The sequence below is a fragment of the Ambystoma mexicanum genome, chromosome 10 (genome assembly GCF_040938575.1).
Source record: "Ambystoma mexicanum isolate Mex_15411 chromosome 10, UKY_AmexF1_1, whole genome shotgun sequence".
Lineage (NCBI taxonomy): Eukaryota > Metazoa > Chordata > Amphibia > Caudata > Ambystomatidae > Ambystoma > Ambystoma mexicanum.
In genome coordinates this window covers 1,293,382,628-1,293,396,711 of record NC_090932.1, presented here as the reverse complement: position 1 = coordinate 1,293,396,711, position 14,084 = coordinate 1,293,382,628, and the positions used below count along the sequence as shown (strand labels likewise).

The 14,084-nt window shown below is 47.5% G+C and overlaps 1 protein-coding gene across 2 annotated transcripts in view; it reads left to right on the top strand.

The window, feature by feature from the left end:
* LOC138492254 (acyl-CoA dehydrogenase family member 11-like) overlaps positions 1-14,084 on the top strand; it is a 1,439,352-nt gene that overhangs the window by 231,072 nt on the left and 1,194,196 nt on the right. The window contains exon 2 of one of the 2 annotated variants that reach the window (XM_069619297.1): positions 136-4,395. The exons of the other annotated variant lie outside the window; for it this stretch is intronic. Within the exon in view, the coding sequence (XP_069475398.1) occupies positions 778-2,610 (1,833 nt within the window). The 5' untranslated portion in view covers positions 136-777 and the 3' untranslated portion in view covers positions 2,611-4,395. Of the gene's footprint in view, positions 1-135; positions 4,396-14,084 lie in introns of those variants that run through there. 2 annotated transcript variants of the gene reach the window in all.

The window sequence follows — 14,084 nt, the reverse complement described above, 5'->3', positions numbered from 1 at the left end:
ATAATGATGATTGAAAGGCTACCTTGTCTGTCAACACACCCCCTCCCTCACCCAACCCTATATTTTATCACCGAAACGTTACAACGTGGAAATGCTTACATGTTTGTATTTAATGAACTCTTGTGTCTCAAACAGGATTTATCATGGCATCGAATGGGCAGCCTGCAACTAATAGATATGTTAGATTTAGAGAAATGTTAGTGGCTAGATTAACGTATTCATTTGAATGTGGTTTATCAATGTGTGCTATCGTGTTCTTCATCTCAATGTTTTGTCTGGTAGTACACTGGATTATAGCGTTCATCTCTACCGAGATGAACGAGGGGGGAGGGGGGAACAACACCACCCTTGCCCCTGGAACGAAAACAATTCCGACTGTAGGTATCAAAGAAGGTGATTTCTTGATCTGGGATGGATCACACTTTGTGTGGGGATACTATACTACACCACCCACTGCTGTCCTCTCACAATCGAGAACCAAAAATGTAAATAATGACACAATGTCCCAACCTGGAACATACAACAACCACACGATCCCTCCCGCCCCAATTTCAAACAACGATCTCTTGTTTATTAAGGAGGATGGAAAAGTGATTATGATGACAGAACACAAGTCCCTACATGAAGAATTAGAAAAGGGGGGTGGGGAGGAGGAAGGGGGGGCCTGGTTCTTCACCTACTATAACGAGAAGGTACAGAAGAAGGGAGAAAAGCAGGCGGAGAAGAGAGATTGGTGGGAAAGGGTATGATGAGTATTATGGACTAGGGCTAGACAAAATGGAAGACCCACGACACCCACACCAAGCAAATAAATGGTATGCAGATATGAGCACAACAGCCAAACAAACAACAAATGAGAGCTGTTATGTCTGCTCACTTATCCCCCATGCATCAGGCACACCTAAAGTATTGTTGCCACGAGAATTGCCCATTGTGGATGCCCAATGTCTCCTTCATCTCACGCTGTGTAGAATAAAGAACACTTTCCAAGCACACGATGTCTCTTTCAGAATGCTACAGAACAACAAAACGTGCTATTCGCAAGCGTCTGGAGTGATCTGTCTTAAAGAACCTTTCTTTGCAATACAAGGGACACTGTTTTCCGAAAACAAATGGAAAGACGAAGAAGTGCTGTGCAAGGCAGAAGCACTGAAAGGTGTCCAACCGGACAAGTTGCGGTGGATGGAAAGGACGTGCTTGCCAACATGGAAAGAACACATCCCTAAACTAACATGGGTAACAGCGATGGAGAAACCCTTCAAGCTACAAAGTGAAATACAAAACGAACTATGTTTCAAGGGAGAAGGAAAAATGGCAATGGGAACGAACAAGAACTGTAACAAAACTCTCACCATCCCAGATATGAAAAAAGGGACAGCAGCACTAATGGACACCTACTGGGTATGCGGAAACAAGGCGTACCTGCATCTTCCCCAATCATGGAGTGGTAGCTGCTCAATGGCCACTTTGCACTCAACACTAATGGTGATTCCAGAAAGCCATATTGACAGAAGTAACATGATGAAAGAAGGCTTGAACCAGAATGCAGCTTCTCCAACTACACAAGCGCACCTTTATGTCCTGTCCTCCGGAGGGAAGGGAGAAGAGCTCTCAAGGAACAAGCGAGCCTCGAACTACATATCACAAGCATCATCTGATTTATTGGCACAGATCCCAGACAGGTATCGCCTGTTCAGCTCCGTGGAAACATTCTTTGCTTCGCTAGTATCAAGTGTCCAAGCAAGAGCAAATGCAAAATGGCTCCAGATCACACGGTGGGAACTGATCCAGTTGGCCAATGACACTGAAGAAGGGTTTAACATAATAAAGGTGGAACTACGAGCTCTGCGATTAATGACCATGCAGAACAGGTATGTTCTAGACCTGTTAACAGCAATCGATGGAGGTGTTTGCCGAAAAATAGGAAGTGCGTGCTGCACGTTCGTACCTTCCGAAGATGCAGAAAATGGGTCCCTGTCCCACGTTATTGAAGCAGTACATAACCTGGGCGAGAAGATGAAAATGGAAGGTGGAGCTGAGGATAGCTCGTGGTTCGACAATATCTTCTCTTGGGTTCCCTCATGGCTTGGAGTGACAATGAAGTTCCTGATACCAATAGTGGTGATCGTCCTTGTGATGTTCTGCCTATGCCAGGTGGGCCTCCGATGTTGTGCTAATGCAGTTCCTAACGGTGCAATGATGATGGTGACAATGGGCAACTCTGGTGGTACAATTAAAGCAACACAAGAAGTACATGTGCAGACAGGAGCAGACAACACCCCCAGGTACCAGTTAGTGCCTATGTGCCGTGATAAGTACATAGTAGATAAACTATGGCACACCACTATCAAAGAACCACGAGACGTAGAACTGGAATGGTATGAGGAGGTCTGGGTAGATCTGGAAGAAACTGGCGATTGTATATATTTAACATGTACACCAGACGAGTATGCTAGGAGAGGTGAGAGTTTAAGGGGGGTGTGCAGAGCATGGATGCCTATAAAAGGAACCCCTGCATGGGATGGTGCAGTGTTAGAGGAACAAGAATGTAGAAGATTGGAAGAGCTAAAGAAATTCGTTACTTTAAGTAACGAAAGGGGGGAAATGTAGGGGAGGACTGGCCGCGAGGCCCTCCTCACCTACAGCTTTCTCCCCAGGTGAGGACCATGACTCGGTGGGCGCCCCCTCATGCCACCCGGGCCCAGGTGGAGGAGGATTCACCCGCCGACGACATTGCCCACACGTATCCTTTTGCTTGCATTTAGTTAGGCCTAGACGCCATCTTGTCTAGCAAACATGGCGTGAGTTCAGCACACTATAAAGAGGCCCCCACCTTTGGAGGGCCTTTCATGCATCTCTGCCGCCTCAGCAGCCCTGGCAGATCCGCTGCGAGCGCGTTCCCATGAGAAAGTCGGAGATGAACTAAACCCGAGACGCCAACACGGCAACATTATAGTAGTAACAATGTGATATTGCACCCCGTATGACCCGGACCGCAAGGCCGGGGTAGCGAGGAAAAAAGCTGAAGCATCACTATCTGAAGAAGGTAGAAAACAATTCAAGTATTGGTATTAATGAACTACCTCTGTTTAAAATGTGAATAAGCCATAAAAATGTAACGTTATATGATATCCCTCCAGGTCTGGACTAGTGCTGCTATAACCACGGAGAAAGATGTTGACCAAACGTATAACCTCTATCTGTAAAAGTGTTTTTCCATAGTATGTAGAAACTGGAACTCATATATGTTTTCTGAATCACCCAAAGCGGCGAGCATCAATCTCTGTAGGCCATAACCTAGATATCCCTCGTATAACGTCTAATGTACATACAATACGCACACAATGTAGTGAACGTAATGTTAGGTAATGAAAAGGTACTGGAACCGACTGTCTTAAAGAAATGTGTAACGAAATTGAAATATATATGTGTGTCTAAATAACGTCACAATAAGGCAGAACAGTATAAAACTTCTGCATTCACTGATCAGCAACGCACGAGGAAAATACCTTTGTGGATATGCAAGGCCATTCCCTCTCCCACCCTACCAAGCCTGCCAGATAAAAAAGCTAAGACTTGTGCCGCGCTCCCTCACCTCCCCCAACCAAGCTGGCGTTACTTCAGAGAGTCAGAGGCCCCGGCGCCGCAACCAAGGCCACAGCCCACCACCTGTGTTATTTACAGCACGGTAATAAACCCACGGATGAACCCACTGATCTACCAGCACCCTTTCATAAATCCCACGAACCCCCCAAGAATCCTGACCCCGTGTAAGGACGACCCCCATCATTGAGACAAGACACAGAGACCCATCTATATAATAACTTCTAACGCAGCAGACAGACATGTATCATTCGGCCCAGGCCCCAGAGCCCCGTCCTGCGACCTAAAATACCGGTCAATAGGACACAGGTAAATCTCACCCCAACCGATAACCACCAGACCTCTCACGAGGTGCATTCCTCATGTGTTGCGTTTATTTTATAAGATAAGCTACAGAGCGATTTATTAGTGAACGTAAATGTCATTTTCTGAATAACCGCAAGGTGCATGGCCTAGGGCAAATGAGACAGGGAAGGTATTCGTCATTGTCACAGGCTGCCCCAGCATACCAACACCGCACGGATGACCTCAAGCCGGCCTGCCAGGCCCAACCCAACCCACGAGGCTGACCAGTGACGTCGTCTTGCCAAGACCAACCACGCTGCAGCAACACCTATAGTTAGTCGACGACACCCAATCCCAATTAACTTGTGCCCCCTATAGTGTTTAGGTGCTGATGACGTTTTTTGTATTAGAAATACGCCTGTCTTTGCTATTGTCAGACAGAGCGCTCTCGGAGGTTGCAGAGTTCTTTGCATGCCTTATTCTTGGATAAACTCCCATTTACGCTCACCCGCACTCTGTCTTGGCCTTATTCCCACTAAGGGAGAGTCCTTTATTGTCTCTCATTGCGGGGAGGATCGTGCTGAATTGGGGGCGCTTCCTTTCAGGTGCAACCTTCTACAAGAAGGCTTCCAGGAAGTGCCAGAACCTGCAAGGACCAAGTTGCTTGCCATTGTTTCCGAAGGCAAGCAGGTGAACCGGAATGTGCTCAAGAACACTCTGGACGCTGCCGAGACAGCGGGGAGAACCCTGGCACAAGGTACCTTGCTCAAGAGACATGCATGTCTAAGGAACTCCGGTTTCAAGCCAGAGACCCAAGCATCACTAATTAACAAACCTGTTGAGGAAACCAACCTGTTGGGTAAGGTAGTGGATGATGCTCTTGAAACAGCCAAGAAAGAGCATGAGACACTCCTCGTTTTTCCCAGACCCAGTATAATGCAGGAAACCGCTGGTATTCGGGACAAGGGTCTAACACCTCCGCCACTTATCCACCCAGAGGTCAGCGGCGTGGGAAAGGTAAAGGATGAGGTTCCAACCCCAGAGGTGCCCCGGCCTCTGGTCAGAAATGACCTGCAGATCCTGCGGTCAGGGGGCGTATAACACCTTTCCTTATCGCATGGGCGGGGATAACAGACCAGTCGGTACTAAAGACAGTCGCCCACGGGTACTGAATAGAATTTGCCCGACCACCCCAATTCAGACCACCAATATCAAGACACCCGCTGCAAATCCTACTGTAAGAGGTGCAGACCCTTCAAGGAAAGGACGCCATAGAAGTTGTCCCTATTCTATAGGTAAACAAAGGTATTTAATCAGTGTACTTCCTTGTACCCAAAAAGGATCTCACCATGCGCCCTGTGCTAGATCTGCGCCCAGCGAACAAGTGTGTCAAACCTCAAAAGTTTTGTATTGTCACTTTACAGGAAGTAATCCCGCTGTTGAAACAGGGGGATTACATGGCAACACTGGACATGAAAGATGCATACTTTCATATTTCAATATTGCCAGCGCACAGAAAATACCTAAGGTTCATGATAGAGGACAAGCACTATCAGTTCAAAGTACTCCCCTTCAGCATTGCCTCTGCAACAAGGGTGTTTACAAAGGTACTGGCAGTAGCAGCAGCACACCTGCGCAGACTATCCGTCCCGGTTTACCAATACCTCGGCGACTGGCTCATAACAGGGGAGTCCTACGAAACCTGCCTATTGAACACTCAGAAGACAGACCGCTTATTCAGTCTGGGATACTCCATCAATGAGAAGAAATCCAGCCTAGACCCCAGTCAAGTTAAACAGTTTCTAGGGGCTCTTATTCAGACAACAGACGTCCTCGTCTTCCCCTCCAACGAGAGGGTTCAAAACATGCTGTTTCAGATCCCTCAGTATGTAGCCAGTCGTGAAGTGACGATACGCAAGGCCATGCGACTGTTAGGAATGATGGCGTCCAGCATTTACTTAGTTCCTCACGCGCCTCTGCGCATGCATCCCATGCAAGAGTGGCTCAACAGCCAGTGGTGACAGGCCAGCCGACAATGGGAAGATCTGGTAGTTGTCTCACCAGCCCACATTCTCTCTCTGCAGTGATGGTCAAGGGAAAACCTCTTGAAGGGGAAGACCTTCACCACCCCTGCAGTAGAAGCCACTCTAGTAACCGACACATCACTCACGGGGTGGGGGGGCTCATCTGCTTCAGCAGATGGCTTACGGCGTGTGGTCCCCACAAGTAGCATCCAACCACATAAATCTGTTGCAGCTGTTAGCGGTATTCAAAGCACTGAAAGTCTTTCGGACACAGTTACAGGGGAAGACAGTCCTGATCTTGACAGACAGCACCACAGCCATGTACTACCTGAACAAACAAGGGGCACACACTCTCCAGGGCTATCCAAGCTGTCCCAAAACATTTGGATATGGGCTCTCAAACACAGGATGTTCCTGTTGTCCCAACACGTTCTAGGGGAACTCAATCTTCTGGCAGACGTGCTCAGCAGAGATTTCCCACTGCCCGTAGAGTACGAATGGCGACTACACAAAGACATTGTCTCCAACGTTTTCGCTGAATGGGGTTTCCCAGAGATCGACTGGTTCGCAACTCTGGAGAATGCTCAATTCCAAGATTACGCCTCCAGGTACCCACAGAACCGCTCCAAGGGGAACAGGCTCTGGTCAGGGAAATTTGGTTACGCTACCATGCCCCTTGATTCCCCCCCCTGACTCCCTTACTCAATAAGATTGTGCACAAGATGCACTAGGAACCAGTCACCGTGATATTGGTGGCCCCTATGTGGACCTGCCAACCCTGGTTCTCTCATCTGATGGAGATGTCCCTCTCCCCTCCTATGAAACTGCCCTGCCTGTTCAACATGTTGTCTCAGGACAGGGGAGAGATACTGCACCCATGCCCACAAACTCTGAACTTGGCGGCCTGGCTCCTGAGGTCATAGAGTTTGGACACCTTCAACTCCCTCAGAGATGTATGGACATACTCAGGGAAGCGAGAAAACCCAACACCCGATACTACTATTCCAGTAAATGGAAACGCTTTGTTATCTGGTGTAATGCCAAGGGCGTCAATCCCATTGACTGCTCTCCTACTTGCATTGTATTGTACCTGACCCACTGACTGGATTCAGCCCTGGTTTTTAATTCCATAAAGGTTCACCTAGCTGCTCTCTCAGCCTACAGTACGTCACAGCAAAAGGTGTTGTGGTGGAAAATACCAGTTATCGAGGCTTTCATGGAAGTGGTTAAGAGGATTCATCCCCCTATTTCAAACCCAGCTCCCGGACGGGACTTAAATGTGGTTCTGACTAGACTCATGGGGTCCCCCTTTGAGCCTATGCACAAGGCAAGTCTAAAAGACATTGCCTATAAGACAGCCTTCCTAGTGGCTATCACTTCTATTAGAATGGTTCGTGAACTACAGGCCCTTTCATTACTAGATCCTTTCGTTACTGTTCAGAGATAAGGTGGTTCTGCGCACTCACCCTCGATTTGTGCCTAAATTTATTTCCAAGTTCCACGTGAACCAATCAATAGAACTGCCTACTTTCTTCCAGAACCCCTCTAACATGGCCAAAAGGAGCCCACACACGTTAGATGTGCACAGGGCAGTCATGTTTTACGGGTAAAGAACAAAACCACTGAACCAAACAAACCAATTTTTTGTTTCAGTGGCAGCTGGCAGAGAAGGGATCCTGTGTCTAAGTCAGCTATCTCAAGGTGGATGGTCAAATGCATCACACTTTGTTTCTCTTAGCAAGAGAGAACTGCCCTTCAAGCCTAGAGCACATTCTACTCGAGGCACTGGGGCTTCCATAGCATTCATTGTAAATGTTCCCCTAGAGTCCATTTGCAAAGCGGCAACCTGAGTTCTGTACACACCTTTACAAAACACTATTGCCTAGACACTCATTCTAGGTCTGATTCTCCGGTGGGACAAGCAGTACTAAGACATCTTTTCACTACTGTTCCTTCTCACAACCCACCTCCTACTCCGGGTACTGTTTGCTAGTCTATGTACAGCATGTGATTCTAAGCAGATTAACAAGCATCAAAAGACATGCATTACTTACCGTAATAGCATTTGTGATGATTGTATCTGCTTTGATTCACATGCGCCCACCCTTCCTCCCCGCTTGGGTGGAAGGAACATAGACGTCTTACTCCCTCATGGCATAAAAAATGCAATCGGAGGGCTCTCGGCGCGTGAGGGATTTTGGGTACACTACACGTCACGGTAGGGATAGTGTTACAGACACGCCTATGCCAACGTCCCCTTTTGGTCCTCAAAAGAAGAGATGCAATACTCCATGGTTACCACTGGATATCGGACCATATGCACAGCATGGGTATCCCTACAAAATATCCCCACCAAAAATATTGCTGTACATATGGCCGTTTGTCTCGCCATAGGCAATATTTTTGGGGGGGATAATTTGTGGTTGTGGGGGTGTCCCCGCACATTTTAAAATAATGCAGGGGTTGCAGTGGTGTTCCCCACAGGGACCATGGGTCAATATCGCAGCAGAAATATGGCGATATTTTTGTATTGCAATATTTTTGGCGGAATATTAAAGCATGGAACCCACAGTATGTGAATCTAAGCAGATACAATCATCAAATGCTATTACGGTAAGTAAGGCATGTCTTATTATCGAACTGGTCGACAACTGTATTGAGGATACCTTCGATTCACTGAGCATGGGTCGGGGTGTTTTCCCATCACTTTTCTTTACGGGTGACGTTGTATTATCGGCCACCTCTCCTATGGTTTTGAGACGTTCCTTAGACTGTTTTGTCACTAAATGTCAACTACTGGCTTTGGAGCTGAATAAAAGTAAGACTAAGGTGATTGTGTTTCTGCCTAGATTGTCTAAATCCCAAACCCTGAGTATTGTGATTGATGGCCAGAGATTGGAACATGTCTCCTACTATTACTACCTTGGAGTTAGGTTTTCGGAGAGGGGCTCCTGGTCTGCCAAATTGGTTAAGTCCTCATCCACTCTGGAGAAATACAGCAGAGGTGCTGTTAAATTCCATGCTTCCCATGGTGGTAGGGAGGTGACCCGAGCCATCACTATCTATAAGATGCAAGCTCCGTCTTCGGACCTATATGGGGATACACAACTGTGGATCTTTGGCCATTGTCGAGAATACATAAGCCTGCTGAGACTACCAAAGAGTACCCCTTTGCTCATGGAATGCGATCTCGCACCAATCAAGTAGCTAGCATCGCACAAACCTCCCTATTATTGGGTAAGATGCTGGACCGCACCAGAGATAGGGAAATACAGGCAGGTAATAGAACATGCTTTGAATACAGCAAGTTGTTGCTGCTTGCCACAGGCTAAACATGTAAAGGACAATTTGGCCGCTTTACAATGGACTTCAGCTTCAAACGATCCTAAGGCATTGACTAGAGGTCAAACAAGCGTGTTTAAAACAGAAATTAAATCCCTTTCCCAGGAAGGATTGATGGACGAGTGAACCAAGTTGGGTACTGGTATGGAGTATTTAACATATAAACTACTTGCAGGTTTCGAAGAGTACCTTGATTTGTTCCGAGCAAGCTATGCACGGGCACTTAACATTGAAATTAGACTCAACACTGTTAAAACAGTCACTTTCACTAGAAATTGGACAGGGCATATTACTGCTATATATCCAGTATGCAGTAAGGAAGATGACACATTACTGCACTGCGTAATTTAAGTATATGGGTATCCAAAGAGCCGCAGATGCTCTGTTCCTCTGCAAAATTTCAAGTAATCAGCATACTTTCTACTGTATTGCCAATTATATCCATCGAGCAGGATCAAACTGACTCGTAGAATACAAAGGATGCCTACAAATGTTTGTGGAAAATTGTGTTGCCCTAGAAAGTGTTGCTTGCTTTAGGGTGGTAATAAGACCTTTGTTTAGGCACTCAGCACTTTATGTGAATTGTGAACTTAGGATGATGGATTTTACAACAAGGGAAATTCCCCACCTGGACATTTGACTGTATATAATGTGTTTTTTTTTAAGGTTTTACTACTTGTTTGTATTTGTTATTCTTATCACCTTCGTTCTTTAATAATTGTATGTATTGATCGAATAAAGCTGATTTAATATAAAGTGCATTTCATTTACATACCATACTAGAGTCACTGCATTTCTAAACCAGAGGATGCAACATCTGTAACACCTTAACTGCCATGGATTTTCCCCCCCCCCCTGCAGTGCCAAGGACTTTTTTGATGATTTGTGCATGCCGCCATTCAATGGCTTGTAACTTTATTTGTTACATGGGATATCTCGGCCAAATGTGGACCCTTTTTATCCCACATGTAGGCGGTCGTAACGCCACCCAGGAATCCTAGTTTGCTGTAGGGGGTTGAGAGAAAATAACCAAAGAGGGAGAACATTTTGGGTTTTTACGAAAAATGCCAATAAAATGATGTACAAAGAAGCCTGTGGTTTTTTTCCTTGCAAGAGCTAGGAACAATGGTCTGCTGTGCTGAATTCCCCATTTTCCTGGCTTTCAAGAACAGGTTGAGTGGAAACAAAAATCTGCCCAGTATTTATTATCCACAATCCCCGACAAAGTTTGATAATTGGTGGGAAAAAACACAATTTTCACTTTGTCAGGGGTTCTGGGTAATACATTCTGGGCCGCTTCAGACCTCTGTGGCTTCCCAGGGGTGAAATGCATGGGGTTCTCAGTTTTCCTTGGTGGCTTGGACACCCTAGGCCCAAATCTGTATGGTGGGCGCTTGAGCAAAATTCCTGAAATTCTACTGTGCGAAAAGACTTGGGGTTAGCTGTGTTTTAGGCTTTCCCCTTTGCGCCCAGGTAGGTGCACCCACACATGTTAGGTACCATTTTCGTTGGGACACCTGTGGGAACGTGGGATGGCAGGCCATGTGTTGTTGGCGGCGTGTTTCGGTGGGTGAGCAGAGTGAAATGTGTGGAAATTGTGTTTGTTTTTTTTTCCACCAAATTTGGACTTTGCTGGGGGGGGGGGTCCGGGTAATAAATTCTGGGCCGCTGCGCGCAAGTCAGACCTGTGTGGATTCCCACGGGTGTTCTCTTTTGGGAAATGGATGGGGTTCCCTGTTTTCCTTGCTGGCTTCGACACCCTAGGCCCAAATCTGTAGGTTGTCTCCCCAAACCCTTTGGGGGTAACAAGTGGTTTAGCCTTTCCTTTTGCGTCCAGGTAGGTGCACCCACACATGTGAGGTACCTTTTTCATCGGGACACCTGTGGGAACACGGGAAGGTAGGACATGTGCTGTTGGCGGTGTGTTTTGGTAGGTGCCCTGAGTGAAATGTCTGAAAATTTTGTATTTTTCAACAAAGTTTGGACTTGGCAGGGTTTGTGGGTAATACATTCTGGCGCGAATTGCGCAAGGCAGACCTCTGTGGATTCCCACCGGTGTCCTCTTTTGGGAAATGCATGGGGATCCCTGTTTTCCTTGCTGGCTTCGACACCCTAGGCCCAAATCTGTAGGTTGTCCACATGAACAAAATGTGCTGTGCCGAAAGGCTTGGGGTTACCAGTGGGTTAGCCTTTTCCCTTTGCGCCCAGATAGGTGCACCCACACATATGAGATACCGTTTTCGTCGGGACACCTGTGGAAATACGGGAAAATGACATCTGTTTGCAACGTGTTTCGGTGGGTGGGCAGAGAGAAATGTCTCTGAAATTTGCTGGAAATAAACTCAATTCTCTGGCCACCCACCGAAACACGCTGCCAACAACACATGGCCTACCTTCCTGTAATGCAGCCCAGTCACAACTCCAGGACGGTTGAAGGTGATGTCCCCGGTCTTGGACATCCATTTACCATGTAGGTGTACCGTCCCCTAAGCACAGCAGCATCTCCATGGAGCCCCGGCAGGATCCCCATTCCTCCCCGGATGTGACATCTGTAACGTAGCACAGCCAGAGGTGCAGCCTAGGCTTGCAGACAGTCAACCCACATGGGAGACATCCGCTCCCAGGGAAAAACTAATGTTCTGCTGGCATGGGGCCAATTTGTGGCCTGCCCTTGCAATTGTGTCCCAGTCCACCAAAATATCTCCAAAGATGGCCCATTCCCACCACACCACCAACAATCCAGCCCCAGTCTCACTCACCCCACTGACAGTGGGCCCTAACCGTAGAATAATAAAATACATTACTCACATAACGTTGCAGCTGCTCACATAGAAAAAGCTATAAATGAAACAAAAAACATTTGTTACCAGCAAAAATAAAGAGGGGCACCCAAAATGTTGGACAGGCCCCCAGTGGATGGGGCAGTAGCGCCTCGATGCCCCCAAGCTGTAGTGTGCTATACAAATCCAAATAAATAAGGGTTCGAGCACCCTAGGGGCAGATTGGCACACTAACGTTCCCATCTGCACCAAGGAAAGTTTGGTAAACAAAAATTGAAAATGGTAGGCTGCACTTTAGGGGGTGCTGAGGGGACACCCTAAACTGCCAGGGAATTTTGTAATGTAAGGGGGGTGCACCTCTTCCCCCCCCCCCATCCCAAGTGAAGGGGAGGCATCTTATGTCTGCCTCCCTGTGGGCAGTTAGGGGGTGGCCATCTCATGCAGCCCTCCCTGGGGTCAGATGCCCCTTCCTCATAGCAGATATCTGCCGCCTGGGAGGGGTGCATGAGATGGTCCACACTCCATTTTGGGTGGGGGTGGGGGGAGGGCCACCCCCCTTTACATTACATAATTCCCCGGTGGTTTAGGGTGCAGGGATCGCTCAAAACAAGGTGCCAAAAAGGACGCGCTATCTCGTCCTTGGCACCCGGGAGGGAATTCCAAGGACGAGATACCTCATCCTTGGCACCTAAGAGGTTAAAATGTCATATTTAGTTTCTTCTACAACAAAGTGAGTTATTAGCAGCTAAGATCAACTCATGATCATCTATCACCTCCACCCGACGCACGCCCCCAAGCACCATCTCTTATAGTAGTGTGCGTCAATTTCCACATCAAGCATTATGCCATCTGGTTCTCACATTTCACTCCCCCTCTAAGACCCCATACTCCCATGGACCTTTCGAACAGTATCAAATGCCAACTACATTTGTACCCACACCCTGCCTCATGGGGGCATGAGATCTGAAGGAGCTGGTAACCGGTCCCACACCTCATGCCATACTGCAAAATAACCCCCCTTCTCCAGCATTCTTGATTTTTCTACAATGTGTACTTCTACCTCGACCCACTTCTGAGGCACCCTCAGCAAGGAACTGAAGAGCGGCGACTTCCAAGCTATCGCGTTGGCTCACTTCGTCAGAATAAACCCTAACGAGATCAATCTGAGCATACACTGCCGGACTGTGGGTTGTATTTGCACCCCCGTAAGGGACCAGTGGTCAAATACTTGACACCAGAATGACCGGGCCACATTACATCCCCACCACATGTTTATGTATGTGCCCACCTCCCTCTTAAATCTCCTGCAACTGAGGTCGAGGTCAGGAGCCATTTTAGCCACCACAACAGATGTTACATAAGCAGTCATTATACATTTGTATGCCCCCTGACCACCGCCATCCATCTGGCGTATTACCAAAAAGTTGAGCCTCACCCCGGGTGTCATTCCTGAAACGTAACACCCCATCCCAGCCTAATCACTCTGCCACCCATGCCTTTACCTTTAGAATAACCCAACCTCCTACAGGATAGTCTCATTTTAGGTAGGACAGGCACCTTCTGTCCCTGGAGTCTTGTTGCTTGCCTCTCTACCCTAACCAGGGTTGCCACTGGTGATGGTAGCTGGCCAAGCTCTCTATCCCTAGCAACAATCTCCTCCAAGAGCCATGGGCTACACTCAGTAGCAATCATACAGGTGATCGCATTCTCTTGTGGATTGTCAAACCAGTCCACCATATGCTGTAGCGTGGCTGCCCAGTTAGATGAGCGGAGGTTCGGGTCCCCCATGAACCCACCTTCTTTCCGGCTGAGATCTGCAAGGTTCTCAAGGCAACCTCCGGGACCCAACGTTTCAAAACAAATTACCCAGCATCCTGTGCATTTTACGGAAGAACTCTGGTCTGAATCAGCATTTGCATGGCCTGGAAGACACATAGTAATCGTGGGAGCACTATCACTTTAACCAGTACCAGTCTTCCCACCACCGACCGTGGGAATTTCATCCAAAATTGGTCATGCTCTGCATCACATTGTTGTCATACGTCCATTC